The sequence below is a fragment of the Oncorhynchus mykiss genome, chromosome 26, assembly GCF_013265735.2.
Source record: "Oncorhynchus mykiss isolate Arlee chromosome 26, USDA_OmykA_1.1, whole genome shotgun sequence".
NCBI classification, from domain to species: Eukaryota; Metazoa; Chordata; class Actinopteri; order Salmoniformes; family Salmonidae; genus Oncorhynchus; species Oncorhynchus mykiss.
In genome coordinates, this window is record NC_048590.1 from 15,038,695 (window position 1) to 15,056,582 (window position 17,888).

At 45.0% G+C, this 17,888-nt stretch overlaps 1 protein-coding gene across 6 annotated transcripts in view; it reads left to right on the forward strand.

Annotated features, from left to right (window-relative positions):
* Positions 1–17,888, forward strand: part of LOC110506278 (serine/threonine-protein kinase BRSK2) — a 169,069-nt gene that overhangs the window by 122,661 nt on the left and 28,520 nt on the right. For all 6 annotated transcript variants that reach the window (XM_036963397.1, XM_036963398.1, XM_036963400.1 and 3 more), the window contains exons 6-9: positions 3,649–3,682; positions 8,175–8,243; positions 9,829–9,975; positions 14,967–14,998. In XM_036963397.1, the coding sequence (XP_036819292.1) occupies positions 3,649–3,682; positions 8,175–8,243; positions 9,829–9,975; positions 14,967–14,998 (282 nt within the window). The remainder of the gene's footprint in view (positions 1–3,648; positions 3,683–8,174; positions 8,244–9,828; positions 9,976–14,966; positions 14,999–17,888) is intronic.

Below are 17,888 nucleotides of genomic sequence, written 5' to 3' on the forward strand. Positions count from 1 at the left end.
ATCTGGAAGAGTCTGGACGACCGGCAGATCTGGAAGAGTCTGGACGACTGGCAGATCTGGAAGAGTCTGGACGACGGGCAGATCTGGAAGAGTCTGGACGACGGGCAGATCTGGAAGAGTCTGGTCGACTGGCAGCTCTGGCTGCTCCATGCTGACTGGCTGCTCAATGCTGACTGGCGGCCCTGGCTGCTCCATGCTAACTGGCAGCTCTGGCGGCTCCTTGCAGACTGGCAGCTCTGGCGGCTCCTTGCAGACTGGCAGCTCTGGCGGCTCCTTGCAGACTGGCAGCTCTGGCGGCTCCTTGCAGACTGGCAGCTCTGGCGGCTCCTTGCAGACTGGCAGCTCTGGCGGCTCCTTGCAGACTGGCAGCTTTTGCGGCATCCTGCAGACAGGCAGCTCTGGCGGCTCCTTGGAGACTGGCAGCTCCATGCAGACTGACAGCTCCTTGCAGGCTGGCAGCTCCTTGCAGGCTGGCAGCTCCTTGCAGACTGGCAGCTCCTTGCAGACTGGCAGCTCTTTGCAGACTGGCAGCTCCTTGCAGACTGGCAGCTCCTTGCAGACTGGCAGCTCCTTGCAGACTGGCAGCTCTGGCTGCTTCATGTAGACTGACAGCTCTGGCTGCTCCTTGCAAACTGACAGCTCGGGCTGCTTCATGCAGACGGACAGCTCAGGCTGCTCCATGCAGACTGACAGCTCAGGCTGCTCCATGCAGACTGACAGCTCCTTGCAGGCTGGCAGCTCCTTGCAGACTGGCAGCTCCTTGCAGACTGGCAGCTCCTTGCAGACTGGCAGCTCCTTGCAGACTGGCAGCTCTTTGCAGGCTGGCAGCTCCTTGCAGGCTGGCAGCTTTAGCGGCATCCTGCAGACAGGCAGCTCTGGCGGCTCCTTGCAGACTGGCAGCTCCTTGCAGGCTGGCAGCTCCTTGCAGACTGGCAGCTCCTTGCAGACTGGCAGCTCCTTGCAGACTGGCAGCTCTGGCTGCTTCATGTAGACTGACAGTTCTGGCTGCTCCTTGCAAACTGACAGCTCAGGCTGCTCCATGCAGACGGACAGCTCAGGCTGCTCCATGCAGACTGACAGCTCAGGCTGCTCCATGCAGACTGACAGCTCCTTGCAGACTGGCAGCTCCTTGCAGACTGGCAGCTCATTGCAGACTGGCAGCTCGGGCTGCTTCATGCAGACTGGCAGTTCTGGCTGCGCTGAACAGGCGGGAGACTCCGACAGCGCAGGAGAGGAGAGAGGCTCCGGCTGCGCTGAACAGGCGGGAGATTCCGGCAGCGCAGGAGAGCAGAAAGGCTCTGGCTGCGCTGAACAGGCGGGAGACTCCGGCAGCGCAGGAGAGTAGAAAGGCTCTGGCTGCGCTGAACAGTCGGGAGACTCCGATAGCGCAGTAGAGAAGAGAGGCTCTGGCTGCGCTGAACAGGCGGGAGACTCCGGCAGCGCAGGAGAGGAGAGAGGCTCTAGCTGCGCTGAACAGGCGGAAGACTCCGATAGCGCATGAGATGAGAGAGGCTCTGGCTGCGCTGAACAGGCGAGGCGCACTGTAGGCCTGATGCATAGTGCTGGCACAGGACGTGCAAGGCTAGGGATGGGCACAGGAGGCCTGATGCGTGAGACTGGAACCAACTTCACCAGCCGACTAAAACGGACCTCAGGACGAGTATGGAGCGCTAACCCAGGTGCCATCAAATCCCTGACACGTTCCGTCAGGCGAATTCTATGCAAAATGCACCAACACAGCAACTCCCTCATTTCTCTCTCCTCCAATTTCCCCATTAACTCCTTCACAGTCTCTGTTTCACTCACCTCCAACACCGGCTCTGGTTCTGCTCTCCTTGGCTCCTCACGATAAACAGGGAGAGTTGGCTCAGGTCTGGCTCCTGACTCTGCCACACTCTCCCTGAGCCCCCCCCCAAGAAATTTTTTGGGCTGACTATGGGGCCTCCGTCCGCGCCGCCTTGCTTGCTTCGCAAACTCCATTCTCCTATATCCTTCCGCGCACTGCTCCATCGAATCCCAGGCGGGCTCCGGCACTCTCCCTGGGTCGGCCGCCCACCTGTCGATCTCCTCCCAAGTCGTATACTCCATACTGCACTCCTCTTTGGGCTGCTCCTGTTGTTTCTTCTCCCGCTGCACCTTTGGGCGGCTACACTCCCCTGGTTTAGCCCAGGGTCCTCTCCCGTCGAGGATTTCCTCCCATGTCCAGAAATCCTTATTGCGCATCTCCTCGCGCTGCTCCTGCCTGTTGACACGCTGCTTGGTCCTTTTGTGGTGGGTGATTCTGTCACGGTTTTCTGTATATGAAGGAGAGTCGGACCAAAATGCGGCGTGTAGATTACGATCCATGTTTATTGACTATAGCAACATGAATCTAAATACAAACAGTGCAAAATAATAAACGTAATGAAAACCGAAACAGCCTAAACTGGTGCAAACTAACACTAAGGACAGGAACAATCACCCACAAACACACAGTGAAACCCAGGCTACCTAAATATGGTTCCCAATCAGAGACAATGACGAACACCTGCCTCTGACTGAGAACCATATCAGGCTGAACATAGAAATAGACAAACAAGACATGAAACATAGAATACCCACTCAGATCACACCCTGACCAATCAAAACATAGAAAATACAAAGTAAACTATGGTCAGGGCGTGACAATAATCCTTAACCCTTGCTGAAGATTTCTGGTTTTTGCAAAGCCTATTTGAAACTCTCAGTAAATTAAACGATGCAGCTCTTCACTAACCTTTCATTTGAACAATTCATTGAACTAGATATAACTACTATAGTTGTATTTACTGTTTTTGCTGTTGTTCTGGGATTGATTTGCACTTTCCGCACCAATGTACATTCATTTCTAGGAGACAACGCGTCTCCTTCATGAGCGTTATGACAGCTGTGTGGTCCCATGGTGTTTAAACTTGTGTACTATTGTTTGTACAGATGAACGTGGTACCTTCAGGCATTTGGGAATTGCTCCCAAGGATGAACTTGACTTGTGGAGGTGTGCCATGTTTTTCTGAGGTCTTGGCTGATTTCTTTTGATTTTCCCATGATGTCAAGCAAAGAGGTACTGAGTTTGGAAGTAGGCCTTGAAATACATCCACAGGTACACCTCCAATTGACTCAAATTATGTAAATTAGCCTATCAGAAGCTTCTAAAGCCACAACCAAATTTTCTGGAATTTTCCAAGCTGTTTAAAACCACAGTCAACTTGGTGTATGTAAACTTCTGACCGACTGGAATTGTGATAAAGTTAATTATAAGTGAAATAATCTGTCTGTAAACAATAGGAATAGTTACTTGTGTCATGCATAAAGTAGATGTCCTAACTGACTTTCCAAAGTCATAGTTTGTTAACAAGAAATTTGTGGAGTGGTTGAAAAACAAGTTTTAATGACTCCAACCTAAATGTATTCCTTCCACCTATTTGGGACATTTGCAGCAGTCACGCAGTCCTCAAGCTAACTCTTCTTACGTTCAGAACAGTGTGTGTATGAGTATGCGTTTGTGACTTCATGCAATGTGTGTGCACGTGTTCTGGTAACTGTGTTTTATTGGATGTGTGTTTGTGTATATAAAACACAGTGTGTGTGCATTGCCTTGTATAAAGCTGTTGTGCGTATCTCTCTTGACAGATCTCCTCACTATGCCTGCCCAGAGGTCATAAGGGTAAGTGCACTCGCTCACCACCACCTCTCTCTCTCTCTCTCTCTCGCTCTCTCTCTCTCCCTCCCATAATGGCATCGCAGAACGAGCCCCTTCAGCCCCTCTAACCATTCAGCTCTGTATACAATGAACTGTCTCTCAGCCCTTCGGCCCTCGGGCTGTGGCAGTGCCACACAGCCACGTGTTGCCGTCTGATATAAGCAGTGCAGCTGTGAATCAGGTGTGTGCCGTGTGGATATGTGCTTGCATTGTCAAGAAGGATCCTGCAAGTAAGGGTTTTGTTGGACGGTTGGACGGTGTCAAATCAAATAAAATGTTATTTGTCACATGCTCGGGAATACAACAGTTGTGGTAGACCTTACAGTGAAATGCTTACTTCCAAGCCCTTAACCAACAATGCAGTTTTAAGAAAAATACATGTTAAGTGAAAAATAGACAAAAAATTACAAATAAAAGTAACAAATAATTCAATTACAGCAGTAAAATAACAATAGTGAGGCTATATACAGGGGGTACCGGTACAGAGTCAATGCGTGGGGGCAAAGGTTAGTAGAGGTAATTGAGATAGTATGTACATGTAGGTAGAGTTAAAGTGACTATGTCTACTGTAGACAATGGAAATAGTCTGGGTCGCCATTCGATTAGCTGTTCAGCAGTCTTATGGCTTGGGTGTACAAGCTGTTAAGTCTTTTGGACGTAGACTTGGTGCTCCGGTACCACTTGCCATGCAATACCAGAGAGGACAGTCTATGACTAGGATGTCTTGAGTCTTTGACAATTTCTAGGGCCTTCCTCTGACACCGCCTGGTATAGAGGTCCTGGATGTCAGGATTGGCCCCAGGGATGTTCTGGGCTGTAAGCACTACCCTCTGTAGTGCCTTGTGGTCGGAGGCAGAGCAGTTGCCATACCAGGCAGTGATGCAACCGGTCAGGATGCTCTCGATGGTGCAGCTGTATAACTTTTTGAGGATTTGGAGACACATGCCAAATCTTTTCAGTCTCCTGAGGAGGAATAGGCTGTGTCGTGCCCTCTTCACGACTGTCTTGGTGTGTTTGGACCATGATAGTTTGTTGCTGATGTGGACACCAAGGAAATTGAAGCTCTCAACCTGCTCCACTACAGCCCATCGATGAGAATGGAGGCGTGCTCGGTCCTCCTTTTCCTGTAGTCCACAATCATCTTCTTTGTCTTGATCACATTGAGGGAGAGGTTGTTGTCCTGGCACCACATGGCCAGGTCTCTGACCTCCTCCCTATAGGCTGTCTCATCGTTGTCGGTGATCAGGCCTACCACTGTTGTGTCATCAGCAAACTTGATGATGGTGTTGGAGTCGTGCCTGTCCGTGCAGTCTTGAGTGAACAGGGAGTACAGGACGGAACTGAGCATGCACCCCTGAGGGGCCCCCATGTTGTGAATCAGCGTGGTGGATGGGTTGTTACCTACCCTTACCACCTGGGGGCAGCCCGTCAGGAAGTACAGGATCCAGTTGCAGAGGGAGATTTTTAGTCCCAGGGTCCTTAGCTTAGTGATGAGCTTCGTGGGCACTATTGTGTTGAACGCTGAGCTGTAGTAAATGAATAGCATTCTCACATACGTGTTCCTTTTGTCCAGGTGGGAAAGGGCAGTGTGGAGTGCAATAGAGATTGCATTTTCTGTGGATCTGTCTACGGTTTCTGGGATAATGGTGTTGATAATAATAAACCAGACTTTCAATGCACTTCATGGCTACAGATGTGAGTGCTACGGGTAGTCATTTAGGCAGTTTACCTTAGTGTCCTTGGGTACAGGGACTCTGCTGGTCTGCTTGAAACATGTTGGTATTACAGTCAGGGAGAGGTTGAAAATGGCAGTGAAGACACTTGCCAGTTGGTCAGCATAGGCTCAGAGTACACGTCCTGGTAATCTGTCTGGCCCTGTGGCCTTGTGAATGTTTACCTGTTTAAAGGTTTCACCCACATCGGCTGCGGAGAGCGAGATCACACAGTCTTCCAGAACAGCTGAAGATCTCAACCATGTTTCAGTGTTACTTGCCTCAAAGCGAGCATAGAAGTAATTTAGCTTGTCTGGTAGGCTCGTATCACTGGGCAGCTCACGTCTGTACTTTGTAGTCTGGAATAGTTTGCAAGCCCTGCCACATCCGACGAGCATTGGAGCCGGTGTAGTACAATTCAATCTTAGTCCTGTATTGACTCTTTGCCTGTTCGTCGGAGGGCATAGCGGGATTTCTTTTAAGCTTCCAGGTTAGAGTCCCACTCCTTGAAAGTGGCAGCTCTACCATTTAGTTCAGTGCAGATGCTGTCTGTAATCCATGGCTTCTGGTTGGGGTCTTTACGTACAGTGACTGTGGGGACGACGTCATCGATGCACTTATTGATGAAGCCAGTGACTGATGTGGTGTACACCTCAATGCCATCGGAAGAATCCCAGAATATATTCCAGTCTGTGCTAGCAAAACAGTCCTGTAGCTTAGCATCTGCTTCATCTGACCACTTTTTTATTGACCGTGTCACTGGTCCTTCCTGCTTTAGTTTTTGCTTGAAAGCAGGAATCAGGAGGATAGAATTATGGTCAGAATTTCCAAATAGAGGGCGAGGGAGTGTTTTGTATGTGTCTCTGTGTGTGGAGTAAAGGTGGTCTCGAGTTGTTTTCCCTCTGGTTGCACATTTAACATGCTGGTAGAAATGAGGTACAACTGATTTAAGTTTCCCTGCATTAAAGTCCCCGGCCACTAGGAGCGCCGCCTCTGGATGAGCATTTTCCTGTTTGCTTATGGCAGTATACAGCTCATTGAGTGCGGTCTTAGTGCCAGCATCGGTGTGTGGTGGTAAATAGACAGCTACGAAGAATATAGAAGAAAACTCTCTTGGTAAACAGTGGTCTACAGCTTATCATGAGACACTCTACCTCAGGTGAGCAACACCTTGAGACTTTCTTAGATTTCATGCACCAGCTGTTGTTTACAGATATACATAGACCACACCACTTGTCTTACCCATACATACAACTAATAAAACTTGAAACTTGAAACAAAAACTGTGCTGTGTGCCATCTGTCATGTAGTTGGTTACTTACAGTGCCTTCAGAAAGTATTCACACCCCTTGACTTTTTCCACATTTATCTGTAAGGTCCCTCAGTTGAGCAGGGAATTTCTAACACAAATTCAACCACAAAGACCAGGGAGGTTTTCCAATGCCTCAAAAAGAAGGGCACCTATTGAAGAAAAAAAGAAGCAGACATTGAATATCCCTTTGTACATGGTGAAGTTATTAATTACGCTTCGGATGGTGTATCAATACACCCAGTCACTTCAAAGATACAGGCGTCCTTCCTAACTCATTTGCCGGAGTGGAAGGAAACCGCTTGGGGATTTCACCATGCCAGTGGTGATTTTAAATTAGTTAGAGTTTAATGGCTGTGATAGGAGAAAACTAAGGATGACTCAACAACAGTGTAGTTACTCCACAATACTGACCTAATTGACAGAGTGAAAAGAAGGACGTTTGTACAGAATACAAATATTCCAAAACATTCATCCTATTTACAATAAGGCACTAAAGTAAAACAGCCAAACAGTATTTAAAAAAATCTTTATGTCCTTAATACAAAGCATTATGTTTGGGGCAAATCCAACACATCACTGAGTACCACTCTTCATATTTTCAAGCATAGTGATGGCTGCATCATGTTATGGGTATGCTTGTCATTGGCAAGGACAAGGGAGTTTTTTTTAGGATACAAAGAAACAGAATAGAGCTAAGCACAGCCAAAATCCTAGAGGAAACCCTGGTTCAGTCTGCTTTTCAACAGACAATGGGACACAATAACCTTAAACATAAGCCAAATCTACACTGGAGTTGCTTACCAAGACGACATTGAATGTCCCTGAGTGGCCCAGCTGCAATTTTGACTTAAATCAGCTTGACAGTCTTTGAAAAGACTTGAAAATGGCTGTCTAGCAATGACCAACAAATAACTTGACAGAGCTTGAATCATTTCTTTAAGAATAACGTGCAACTATTGTACAATCCAGCTGTGCAAAGCTCTTAGAGACTTACCCAGAAAGACTCACAGTTGAAATCGCTAACAAGGGTGCTTCTACAAAGTATTGACTCAGGGGTGTGATATATTTTTGTATTTCATTTTCAATACATTTGTAAAAAAGTTGTTGTCAGTTTGTCTTTATGGGTTATTACATGTAGATGTGTGAGAAAATAAAATATATTTAATACATTTTGATCAAGGCTGTAACAAAATGTGGAATATGTCAAGGGTTATTAATACTTTCTGAAGGCACTGTAAGCACTAACTCACCCAAGTGAGTAATTTAAAGGTTAATCTGAGGTTTTCAGTTCATAAAAATCATGTGGAATCTGTATCTCACCTCCATAACAAAATGCATTATTGATTACTCTCTATTTTTGTCTATCGTTATCTCTCTGTCTCTCTCTCCCTCACCCTTCCTCACCCCCTCTCTCTGTTTCTCTCTTTCTCAGGGGGAGAAGTACGACGGGAGGAAAGCAGACGTGTGGAGCTGTGGGGTCATCCTCTTTGCACTTTTAGTGGTGAGTGATTGACAGCTGCCCTGACCATGACCTTGACACATTCCGGCATCCTGCAATGGACCTTAACGCTCATCTTCCTTCTCTCCTTCTGACCCACAGCAATAAACAAACAACAACAAAAATGACAAATACATGCTAGCAAGTTGTACAACTTTTGTGGGCTCACGTAGCTTTTAAAGCGGAATGAGAATAGAGAGAATACATAAGAAGAAGTGCGATAAGTTCATCTGTGAGTCCCTCAGGCATATGTTGAGTTATTGTTGTGGTTTGATGTGAGGTAAAGTCACAGTGGACGTATTTGCCTGTGACACAATAAGTCTTCATGGGAAGCTGCACCTCAGTGACTCACTGGCTTTGGTCTATAGTGACTTGTAAATTCCCTGGGAAGGAATTCGAGGTAAGGGACAGGACAAGGTTTGGAGACATAACTTAATAAATGTGGTAAAACAAACTTCTTGCCAATGGCCTGTGATTCCAGTTCTTGTCTGTATAGAATGTAAGTGAAAGATTACATTCGATTATTGGATCAGGACTGAAAATTAAATCAGCACCCTTTCATCCCCATATGATTGGTTGATTCATCATGTTTCTGATTGGAGCAGGGGTTTCCTGGGCTGGCTTGACTGTCAGCTTTGTACTGACACACATATGCTCATTAATCGGAGTCTGTGTCACCAGCATTCACACACCACTCTGATTAGAGAGTGACAAAGTGGGGAGCTGAGAACAAAGGAAATGATAGGCTGTGTATGTGTTTCTCAATGTTGTGTCAATATGGACATCTATTCTATCTCCCCGATGAAGGCATGTTGAGATGGGAAGAGACCCTATCAGTCATGCTATCATAAACTACACCTTCCATCCGTAGAAGTATGAATACTCTGCCTGTTTCAAATGTCAGATAGACCTTCACTGATTGTCATGAGTAATGCTCATATATTGCTTTGGCTAGTGTCTCTTGAAACCCATTCATAGTAGAGATTTTGAAGAAGGCTGGCTAGATTAGGGCTATGCTTTGGCTAACATCAAAAAACAAGAATTGTGACTTTGTCAGATAGACCTACATTGACTGCCATGAGTAGAGTTATTCACTCTAGTCCCTTGGCTAACAACAATAATCTTGTTGTTGTCACGTGTGCTCCCTCTCCGGCCTCTAGGTCACCAGGCTGCTTGTTATGGCGCACACCTATCACCACCGTTACGCGCGTCAGTGCAAAATGACACTCACCTGGACTCCATATCCTCCTTGATTTACCTGCCCTCGGCAAAAAAAGAAACGTCATCTCACTGTCAGCTGCGTTTATTTTCAGCAAACTTCACGTGTAAATATTTGTATGAACATAACAAGATTCAACAACTGAGACATAAACTGAACAAGTTCCACAGACATGTCACTAACAGAAATTGAATAATGTGTCCCTGAACAATAGGAGGGGGTCAAAATCAGAAGTAACAGTCAGTATCTGGTGTGGCCACCAGCTGCATTAAGTACTGCAGTGAAATTTTTTTGTGTTATCCATGATGATTTGAATGCAGTGTATCCATTTGGCTGGCTGGATTTATGAATAGAATCTTATCATTCCAGGGTGCCCTGCCATTTGACGATGACAACCTGAGAAACCTGTTGGAGAAGGTGAAGTTGGGTGTTTTCCACATGCCCCACTTCATCCCCCCAGACTGTCAGAACCTTCTTCGGGGCATGATCGAGGTGGATGCCGCTAAGAGACTCACGGTACATTCCTCTAAGATCAGCTCTAGGATCAGATGTATGTTCATAACCCCCTTATTCCAGGTAGACAATTCCCTTAATATCTGATCAGTTTACACCCCTAAGAGATGGGTATGTCCCACCAAATCTACCACTAAGATCAGGCCTAGGATCAGGTGAATGTTCAAAACATCCTTGTTTCAGCTTAAAGATGCACTTAATACTACATTTGTTCACTTTCAGGTGAAATGTAAATTGGTTCTCAATCAATACAGGGGGAAACTTCAAAAGGGACTAGCAGATATGTAAAAAACAATTCCATCTCACTTTATTACCACAAAATATTGACTACCACAGTGTAAAGCTCTCACTCACAGTACTAGTAAAGCAGAAATCACTTATCACTGCAGAGAAAGGGAGCCATCTTCCCCTGATTTTGACTAAAGACACTCTGGGGCAGTTTCTCATGCTCAGATTAAGACTATTCCTTGACTGAACATCACTTTTAATGGCGTTTCTACAGTTAGCATTTTCTTTTGTTCAGGAGTAGACTTAATCAGATCCGGGAAACCTCCACTCTGGTTCTAGACTAAGGGGCAGGCAAAGTACGGCCCGCGGCCCGGATATATATAAAAAAATATATATATACAGTGCCTTGCGAAAGTATTCGGCCCCCTTGAACTTTGCGACCTTTTGCCACATTTCAGGCTTCAAACATAAAGATATAAAACTGTATTTTTTTGTGAAGAATCAACAACAAGTGGGACACAATCATGAAGTGGAACGACATTTATTGGATATTTCAAACTTTTTTAACAAATCAAAAACTGAAAAATTGGCGTGCAAAATTATTCAGCCCCCTTAAGTTAATACTTTGTAGCGCCACCTTTTGCTGCGATTACAGCTGTAAGTCGCTTGGGGTATGTCTCTATCAGTTTTGCACATCGAGAGACTGACATTTTTTCCCATTCCTCCTTGCAAAACAGCTCGAGCTCAGTGAGGTTGGATGGAGAGCATTTGTGAACAGCAGTTTTCAGTTCTTTCCACAGATTCTCGATTGGATTCAGGTCTGGACTTTGACTTGGCCATTCTAACACCTGGATATGTTTATTTTTGAACCATTCCATTGTAGATTTTGCTTTATCTTTTGGATCATTGTCTTGTTGGAAGACAAATCTTCGTCCCAGTCTCAGGTCTTTTGCAGACTCCATCAGGTTTTCTTCCAGAATGGTCCTGTATTTGGCTCCATCCATCTTCCCATGAATTTTAACCATCTTCCCTGTCCCTGCTGAAGAAAAGCAGGCCCAAACCATGATGCTGCCACCACCATGTTTGACAGTGGGGATGGTGTGTTCAGCTGTGTTGCTTTTACGCCAAACATAACGTTTTGCATTGTTGTCAAAAAGTTCAATTTTGGTTTCATCTGACCAGAGCACCTTCTTCCACATGTTTGGTGTGTCTCCCAGGTGGCTTGTGGCAAACTTTAAACAACACTTTTTATGGATATCTTTAAGAAATGGCTTTCTTCTTGCCACTCTTCCATAAAGGCCAGATTTGTGCAATATACGACTGATTGTTGTCCTATGGACAGAGTCTCCCACCTCAGCTGTAGATCTCTGCAGTTCATCCAGAGTGATCATGGGCCTCTTGGCTGCATCTCTGATCAGTCTTCTCCTTGTATGAGCTGAAAGTTTAGAGGGACGGCCAGGTCTTGGTAGATTTGCAGTGGTCTGATACTCCTTCCATTTCAATATTATCGCTTGCACAGTGCTCCTTGGGATGTTTAAAGCTTGGGAAATCTTTTTGTATCCAAATCCGGCTTTAAACTTCTTCACAACAGTATCTCGGACCTGCCTGGTGTGTTCCTTGTTCTTCATGATGCTCTCTGCGCTTTTAACGGACCTCTGAGACTATCACAGTGCAGGTGCATTTATACGGAGGCTTGATTACACACAGGTGGATTGTATTTATCATCATTATTCATTTAGGTCAACATTGGATCATTCAGAGATCCTCACTGAACTTCTGGAGAGAGTTTGCTGCACTGAAAGTAAAGGGGCTGAATAATTTTGCACGCCCAATTTTTCAGTTTTTGATTTGTTCAAAAAGTTTGAAATATCCAATAAATGTCGTTCCACTTCATGATTGTGTCCCACTTGTTGTTGATTCTTCACAAAAAAATACAGTTTTATATCCTTATGTTTGAAGCCTGAAATGTGGCAAAAGGTCGCAAAGTTCAAGGGGGCCGAATACTTTCGCAAGGCACTGTATATATATATTACACTTTTTTTCTTCCCAATTTCGTGGAATCCTATTGGTAGTTATAGTTTTGTCCCGTCGCTGCAACTCCTGTACGGACTCAGGAGAGGCGAAGGTCGAGAGCAGGTCGAAACACGACCCAGCCAAGCCACACTGCTTCTTGGCACAATGCCCGCTTAACCCGAAGGCTGGGTTAGAGGAAACACCGTACACCTGGCAACCGTGTCAGCATGCATGCGCGCGGTACACCACAGGAGTTGCTAGAGCGCGATGGGACAAGGACATTTCGGCCTGCCAAACCCTCTCCTAACCCAGACGACGCTGGGCCAATTGTGCGCCGCCTCATGGGTCTCCCAGTCACGGCCAGCTGTGACACAGCCTGGGATCAAACCCGAGTCTGTAGTGACGCCTCAAGCACTGCGATACAGTGCCTTAGACCGCTGCCCCACTCGGAAGTCCCCTGCAAGTAGTTTTGAACAAGCAATTGGTCCCCCCAAAAAATGCGTCCCCCCGGCGAATTTCAAAATCCCGATGTGGCCCTTGAGCCAAGAAGTTTGCCCACCCCTGCTCTAGACAGCAATCCCATTGGCTGTTTGGTTCAGCCATCTGAGTCACAGACAGTCAGCACTTCAAACCCTCCCACAGCTACAGCGTGACTTCCTGCTGTAACGTCTGCTTCCAGCTCACACTTTCAAACACGTAGATCCCCTGAACGCAGCTCACTCTCCAGATCCCAATCACCTGAATTCTGATCACCTGTTCACACACCTGTATGTCATTATCACACACTATATGGTTCAGTTCTTTGCACCCCGTCATTGTGAGGTGTTGTTTGTTTTGTGACACATGTCTATTCGGAGCGCTGGGTTTCCTGTAATGTCATCCTCCCGTGTATGATAGCTTTGGCCTGCCTCACTAACGACGCCATTTGCCTATTCCCTGCCTGTACTTTAGCCTATCGGAATTCCTGTTATCAACCTATTGCCTGATCTCCCGGACGACGTTACTAGCCTTTTCCCTGCCTGTACTGTTGCCTTTTTGGACAACCCGTGTATCACCTTCTGCCTGCCCCTGGCTCTGCCTCCTCCTGTGGTCCTTTTAAAAATAAAAAACACCTGCTGCGCCCTGCGCTTGAAACCAGCTCTCCGTCTCCCATCGTGTTCATTACACCTCCAACAGTTAACTAGATTACTCTCACTCACGTTGGAGTTTTCTGTCAAGGAGATGGTTATTTCCCAGTTGCCCAATGTTTTAAGTGTCCCTCACTAAGCTGGTTTTCTATCTGCTTAATCTACTCAAAAATAATATTAATATTAATGCTATAATAATGTTTTTTTTTTATGTATTGAAGTGGAAGCCCCATAGAAATAGAAATTAATATACACTACATGACCAGAAGTACGTGTACCCCTTGCATGTCGAACATCTCATTTCAAAATCATGGGCATTAATATGGAGTTGGTCCACCCTTTTCTGCTACAGCAGCTTCCACTCTTCTTGGAAGGCTTTCCACTAGATGTTGCAACATTGCTGCGGGGACTTGCTTCCATTCGGCGACAAGAGCATTAGTGAGGTTGGGCACTGATGTCGGGCGATTAGGCCTGGCACTCTATCGGCGTTCCAATTCCTCACAAAGGTGTTCGATGGGGTTGAGGTTAGGGCTCTGTGCAGGCCAGTCAAGTTCTTCCACACCAATCTCGACAAACCCTTTCTGTATCTCGCTTTGTGCACAGGGGCATTGTCATGCTGAAACAGGAAAGGGCCTTCCCCAAACTGTTGGCACAAAGTTGGAAGCACAGAATCATCTAGAATATAATTGTATGCTGTAGCGTTAAGATTTTCCTTCACTGGAACTAAGGGGCCTAGCCCCAGATCATTATTCCTCCTCCACCAAACTTTTGATTTGGCACATTTGGGCAGGTAACCTTCCCCTGGCATCCCCCAAAACCCAGATTTGTTTGTCGGACTGCCAGATGGTGAAGCGTGATTCATCACTCCAGAGAAAGCATTTCCACTTCTCCAGAGTCCAGTATGAGCTGTATACCAACCCAACCAACGCTTAGCATTGTTTATGGGAATCTTAGGCTTGTGTGCGGCTGCTCGGCCATGGAAACCCATTTCATGAAGCTCCAGATGAATAGTTCTTATGCTGATGTTGCTTCCAGAGGCAGTTTGGAACTTGGTAATAAGTGTTGCAATCGAGGACAGAAGATTTTTACGCGCTATGCGCTTCAGCACTCGGCTGTCCCGTTCTGTGAGCTTGTGTGGCCTAACACCTTGCGGATGAGCTGTTGTTGCTCCTAGACATTTCCACTTTACAATAACAGCACTAGCAGGGCATCATTTTGACAAACTGACTTGTTAGAAAGGTGGCCTCCATTGACGGTGCCACGTTGAAAGTCACTGAGCTCTTCAGTAAGGTCATTCTACTGCCAATGTTTGTCTATGGCGATTGCATGGCAGCGTACTCTATTTTATACACCTGTCAGCAATGGGTGTGCCTGAAATAGTGTCCAGATACTTTTGTACATATCGTGTTTTATATTTTTTTGTCACTACAGTAGATAAAGACGGGGTTGTTACTAGAAGCCTTAAGTGTGTCATAATGCATACAGTAAGAACGGATAAGGCACGTTTCTGTGTTCACTTTGTCTGTCTGTCTGCTTGTCTGTCTGTTTGTCTGTCTTTCGCAGCACCTGTTCCACATGCTGTGTCATTAACACAATGTTTTTTCCTCTTCCTGTGTGTCTCTACAGTTGGAGCAGATCCAGAAGCACAACTGGTACATGTGAGTAAAGCTCCTTTATATGTGGGTGTGTGTGTGTGTGTTTGTGTGTGTGTGTGTGTGTGTGTGTGTGTGTGTGTGTGTGTGTGTGTGTGTACACGCTGGCTGTTTTGTGCATATAATAGATATATGCACTTTTACCTGTGAAATTAAATTAAATTGAGAAAATGTAGCAAACATTCAAACAAAGGGTCAGTAGATAAAAGTATTGCACTTACATAGGCTAAATTAGTGAATGGGAATTAATGGAATCTGAAGTAAAACATTTCACAGCCTTTATAGTAAGAGAAGGTAGGTCCATTAGGACAGACGTGAGAGGTTCTAGTAGTTGCCCTGCACACTACCTGAACATAAAATACCATCATGTTCTTAGTTTTAATGGAACTCTCTTCTTCTCCTAAATGGCTTGGCCTTAACAATGCAGGCTTAAGGATCTGCCCCTTTTTTTAAATTTTCGCCAAAAATGACATACCCAAATCTAACTGCCTGTAGCTCAGGACCTGAAGCAAGGATATGCATATTCTTGATACCATTTGAAAGGAAACACATTGAAGTTTGTGGAAATGTTGGATTCATGTAGGCGAATATAACACATTAGATCTGGTAAAAGATAATACAAAGACACATTTAAAAAAAAATAATAATTTGGTACCATTATCTTGGTACAATGCAAGAGAAAGGCTATAATGTATTATTCCAGCCCAGGCACAATTTAGATTTTGGCCACTAGATGTCAGCAGTGTATGTGCAACGGTTTAGACTGATTCAAAATGTTGTATCAAGACTGCCCAAATGTGCCTAATTGGTTTACGAATACATTTTCAAGTTCATAATTGTGTCAAACAATAGCATTGTATTATTTCACTGTGATAGCTACTGTAAATGGGACAGTGCAGTTAGATTAACAAGAATTTAAGCTTTCTGCCAATATCAGATATGACTATGTTCTAGGAAATGTTCTTGTAACTTACAACCTCATGCTAATCACATTAGCCTATGTTCGCTCAACCGTCCCACGGGGGAAACACCGATCCTGTAGAGGATACCTCCTTTCAGAAAAGAGCCAAGGACCGTTCTACTCTTCAGCAATGTAATAATGTGTTTTGCTCATTGCTACATCATGTCAGTTCATCATTGCTACTGCTTAGAGAAAAAGGCACTGTCTGTTTCTGTAGAAAAAGACAACTTTAAATTGTAGTTTCTTAACCAGCTCATCTAGATAGGCAATGCATTGGAGTAGAACACTAACAACGGGAGATTTTCAATTTGACAATGTTAGCAATGACAAAAACACACTACAAAGCTATCAGAATTGTGAAACTACTTTACCCGTTAAGAAAGTTAATCCACCAAACATGACGAAGATACGTTGAACAAAAATATAAACGCATCATGCAACAATTTCAAAGATTTTACTGAGTTACAGTTCATATAAAGGAAATCAGAAAATACTAAATAAAAATCATTAGGCCATGACCTATGGATTTCCCATGACTGGGAATACAGATATGCCTATTTTGGTCACAGATACCTTAAAAAGCGATATGGGTGTAGATCAGAAAACCAGTCAGTATCTGGTGTGACCACTATTTGCCTTATGCGGCGCAATCATCTTGGAGTGGATCAGGATATTGATTGTGGCCTGTGGAATTTTGTCCCACTCCTCTTCAATAGCTGTGCGAAGTTACTGGATATTGGTGGGAACTGGTCCATGCTGTCGTACACGTCGATTCAGAGCATCCCAAACATAATCAATGAGTGACATGTCTGGTGAGTGTGCAGGCCATGGAAGAACTGGTTACATTTTCAGCTTCCAAGAACTGTGTACAGATCCTTGCAACATGGGTACGTGCACTTTCATGCTGAAACATGAGGTGATGGCGGCGGATGAATGGCACGACAATGGGCCTCAGGATCTCATCACAATATCTCTGTGCATTCAAATTGCCATTGATAAAATGCAATTGCGTTCATTGTCCGTAGCTTATGCCTGGCCATACCAGAAATTCTGCAGTTGTGCAAATCCACAATTTTATCAGCTGTCCGGGTAGCTGGTCTCAGATGATCACGCAGGTAAAGAAGCCAGATGTGGGGGTCCTGGGTTGGCATGGTTACACATGGTCGGTGGTTGTGAGGACGGTTGGACGTACTGCCAAATTCTCTAAAACGATGTTGGAGATATGTTATGGTAGAGATATGGACATTCAATTCTCTGGCAAGAGCTCTGGTGGACAGTCCTGCAGTCAGCATGCCAATTGCACGCTCCCTCAAGACTTGAGACATCCGTGGCATTGTGTTGTGTGACAAAACTGCACATTTTAGAGTGGCCTTTTGTCTTCCCCGGCAAAAAAGTGGATCTGTGGAATGATCATGCTGTTTAATCAGCTTCTTGATAGGCCACACCTGTAAGGTGGATGAATTATCTTGACAAAGGAGAAATGATAACTAACAGGGTGGAAGCAAATTTGTTCAGAAGATTTGAGAGAAATAAGCTTTTCGTGTATATGAAAAATATCTGGGATCTTTTATTTCAGTTCTTGAAACATGGGACCAATACTTTACTTGTTACGTGTAGATTTTTGTTAGTCAACCTTTTTATCTGTTCTTGATTATGGTGATGTTATTTATCAAAGTGCAGCTGCTACTACTCACCCTCTAGTGACTCCCCATCCCGCATGCGGGAGCGTAATCATCGACTGACACTAATTAGAATAACGCAACGGACACAAATATTCCTAGAAAATATTCCTATTCATGAAAATCACAAATTAAATATATTGAGACACAGCTTAACCTTTTGTTAATCACCCTAAATCGTTTATCTTTGATGAGCTTCGGATGTTTTCTCTCACGAGACTCCCAGTTAGATAGCAAATGTTCCTTTTTTCCAAAA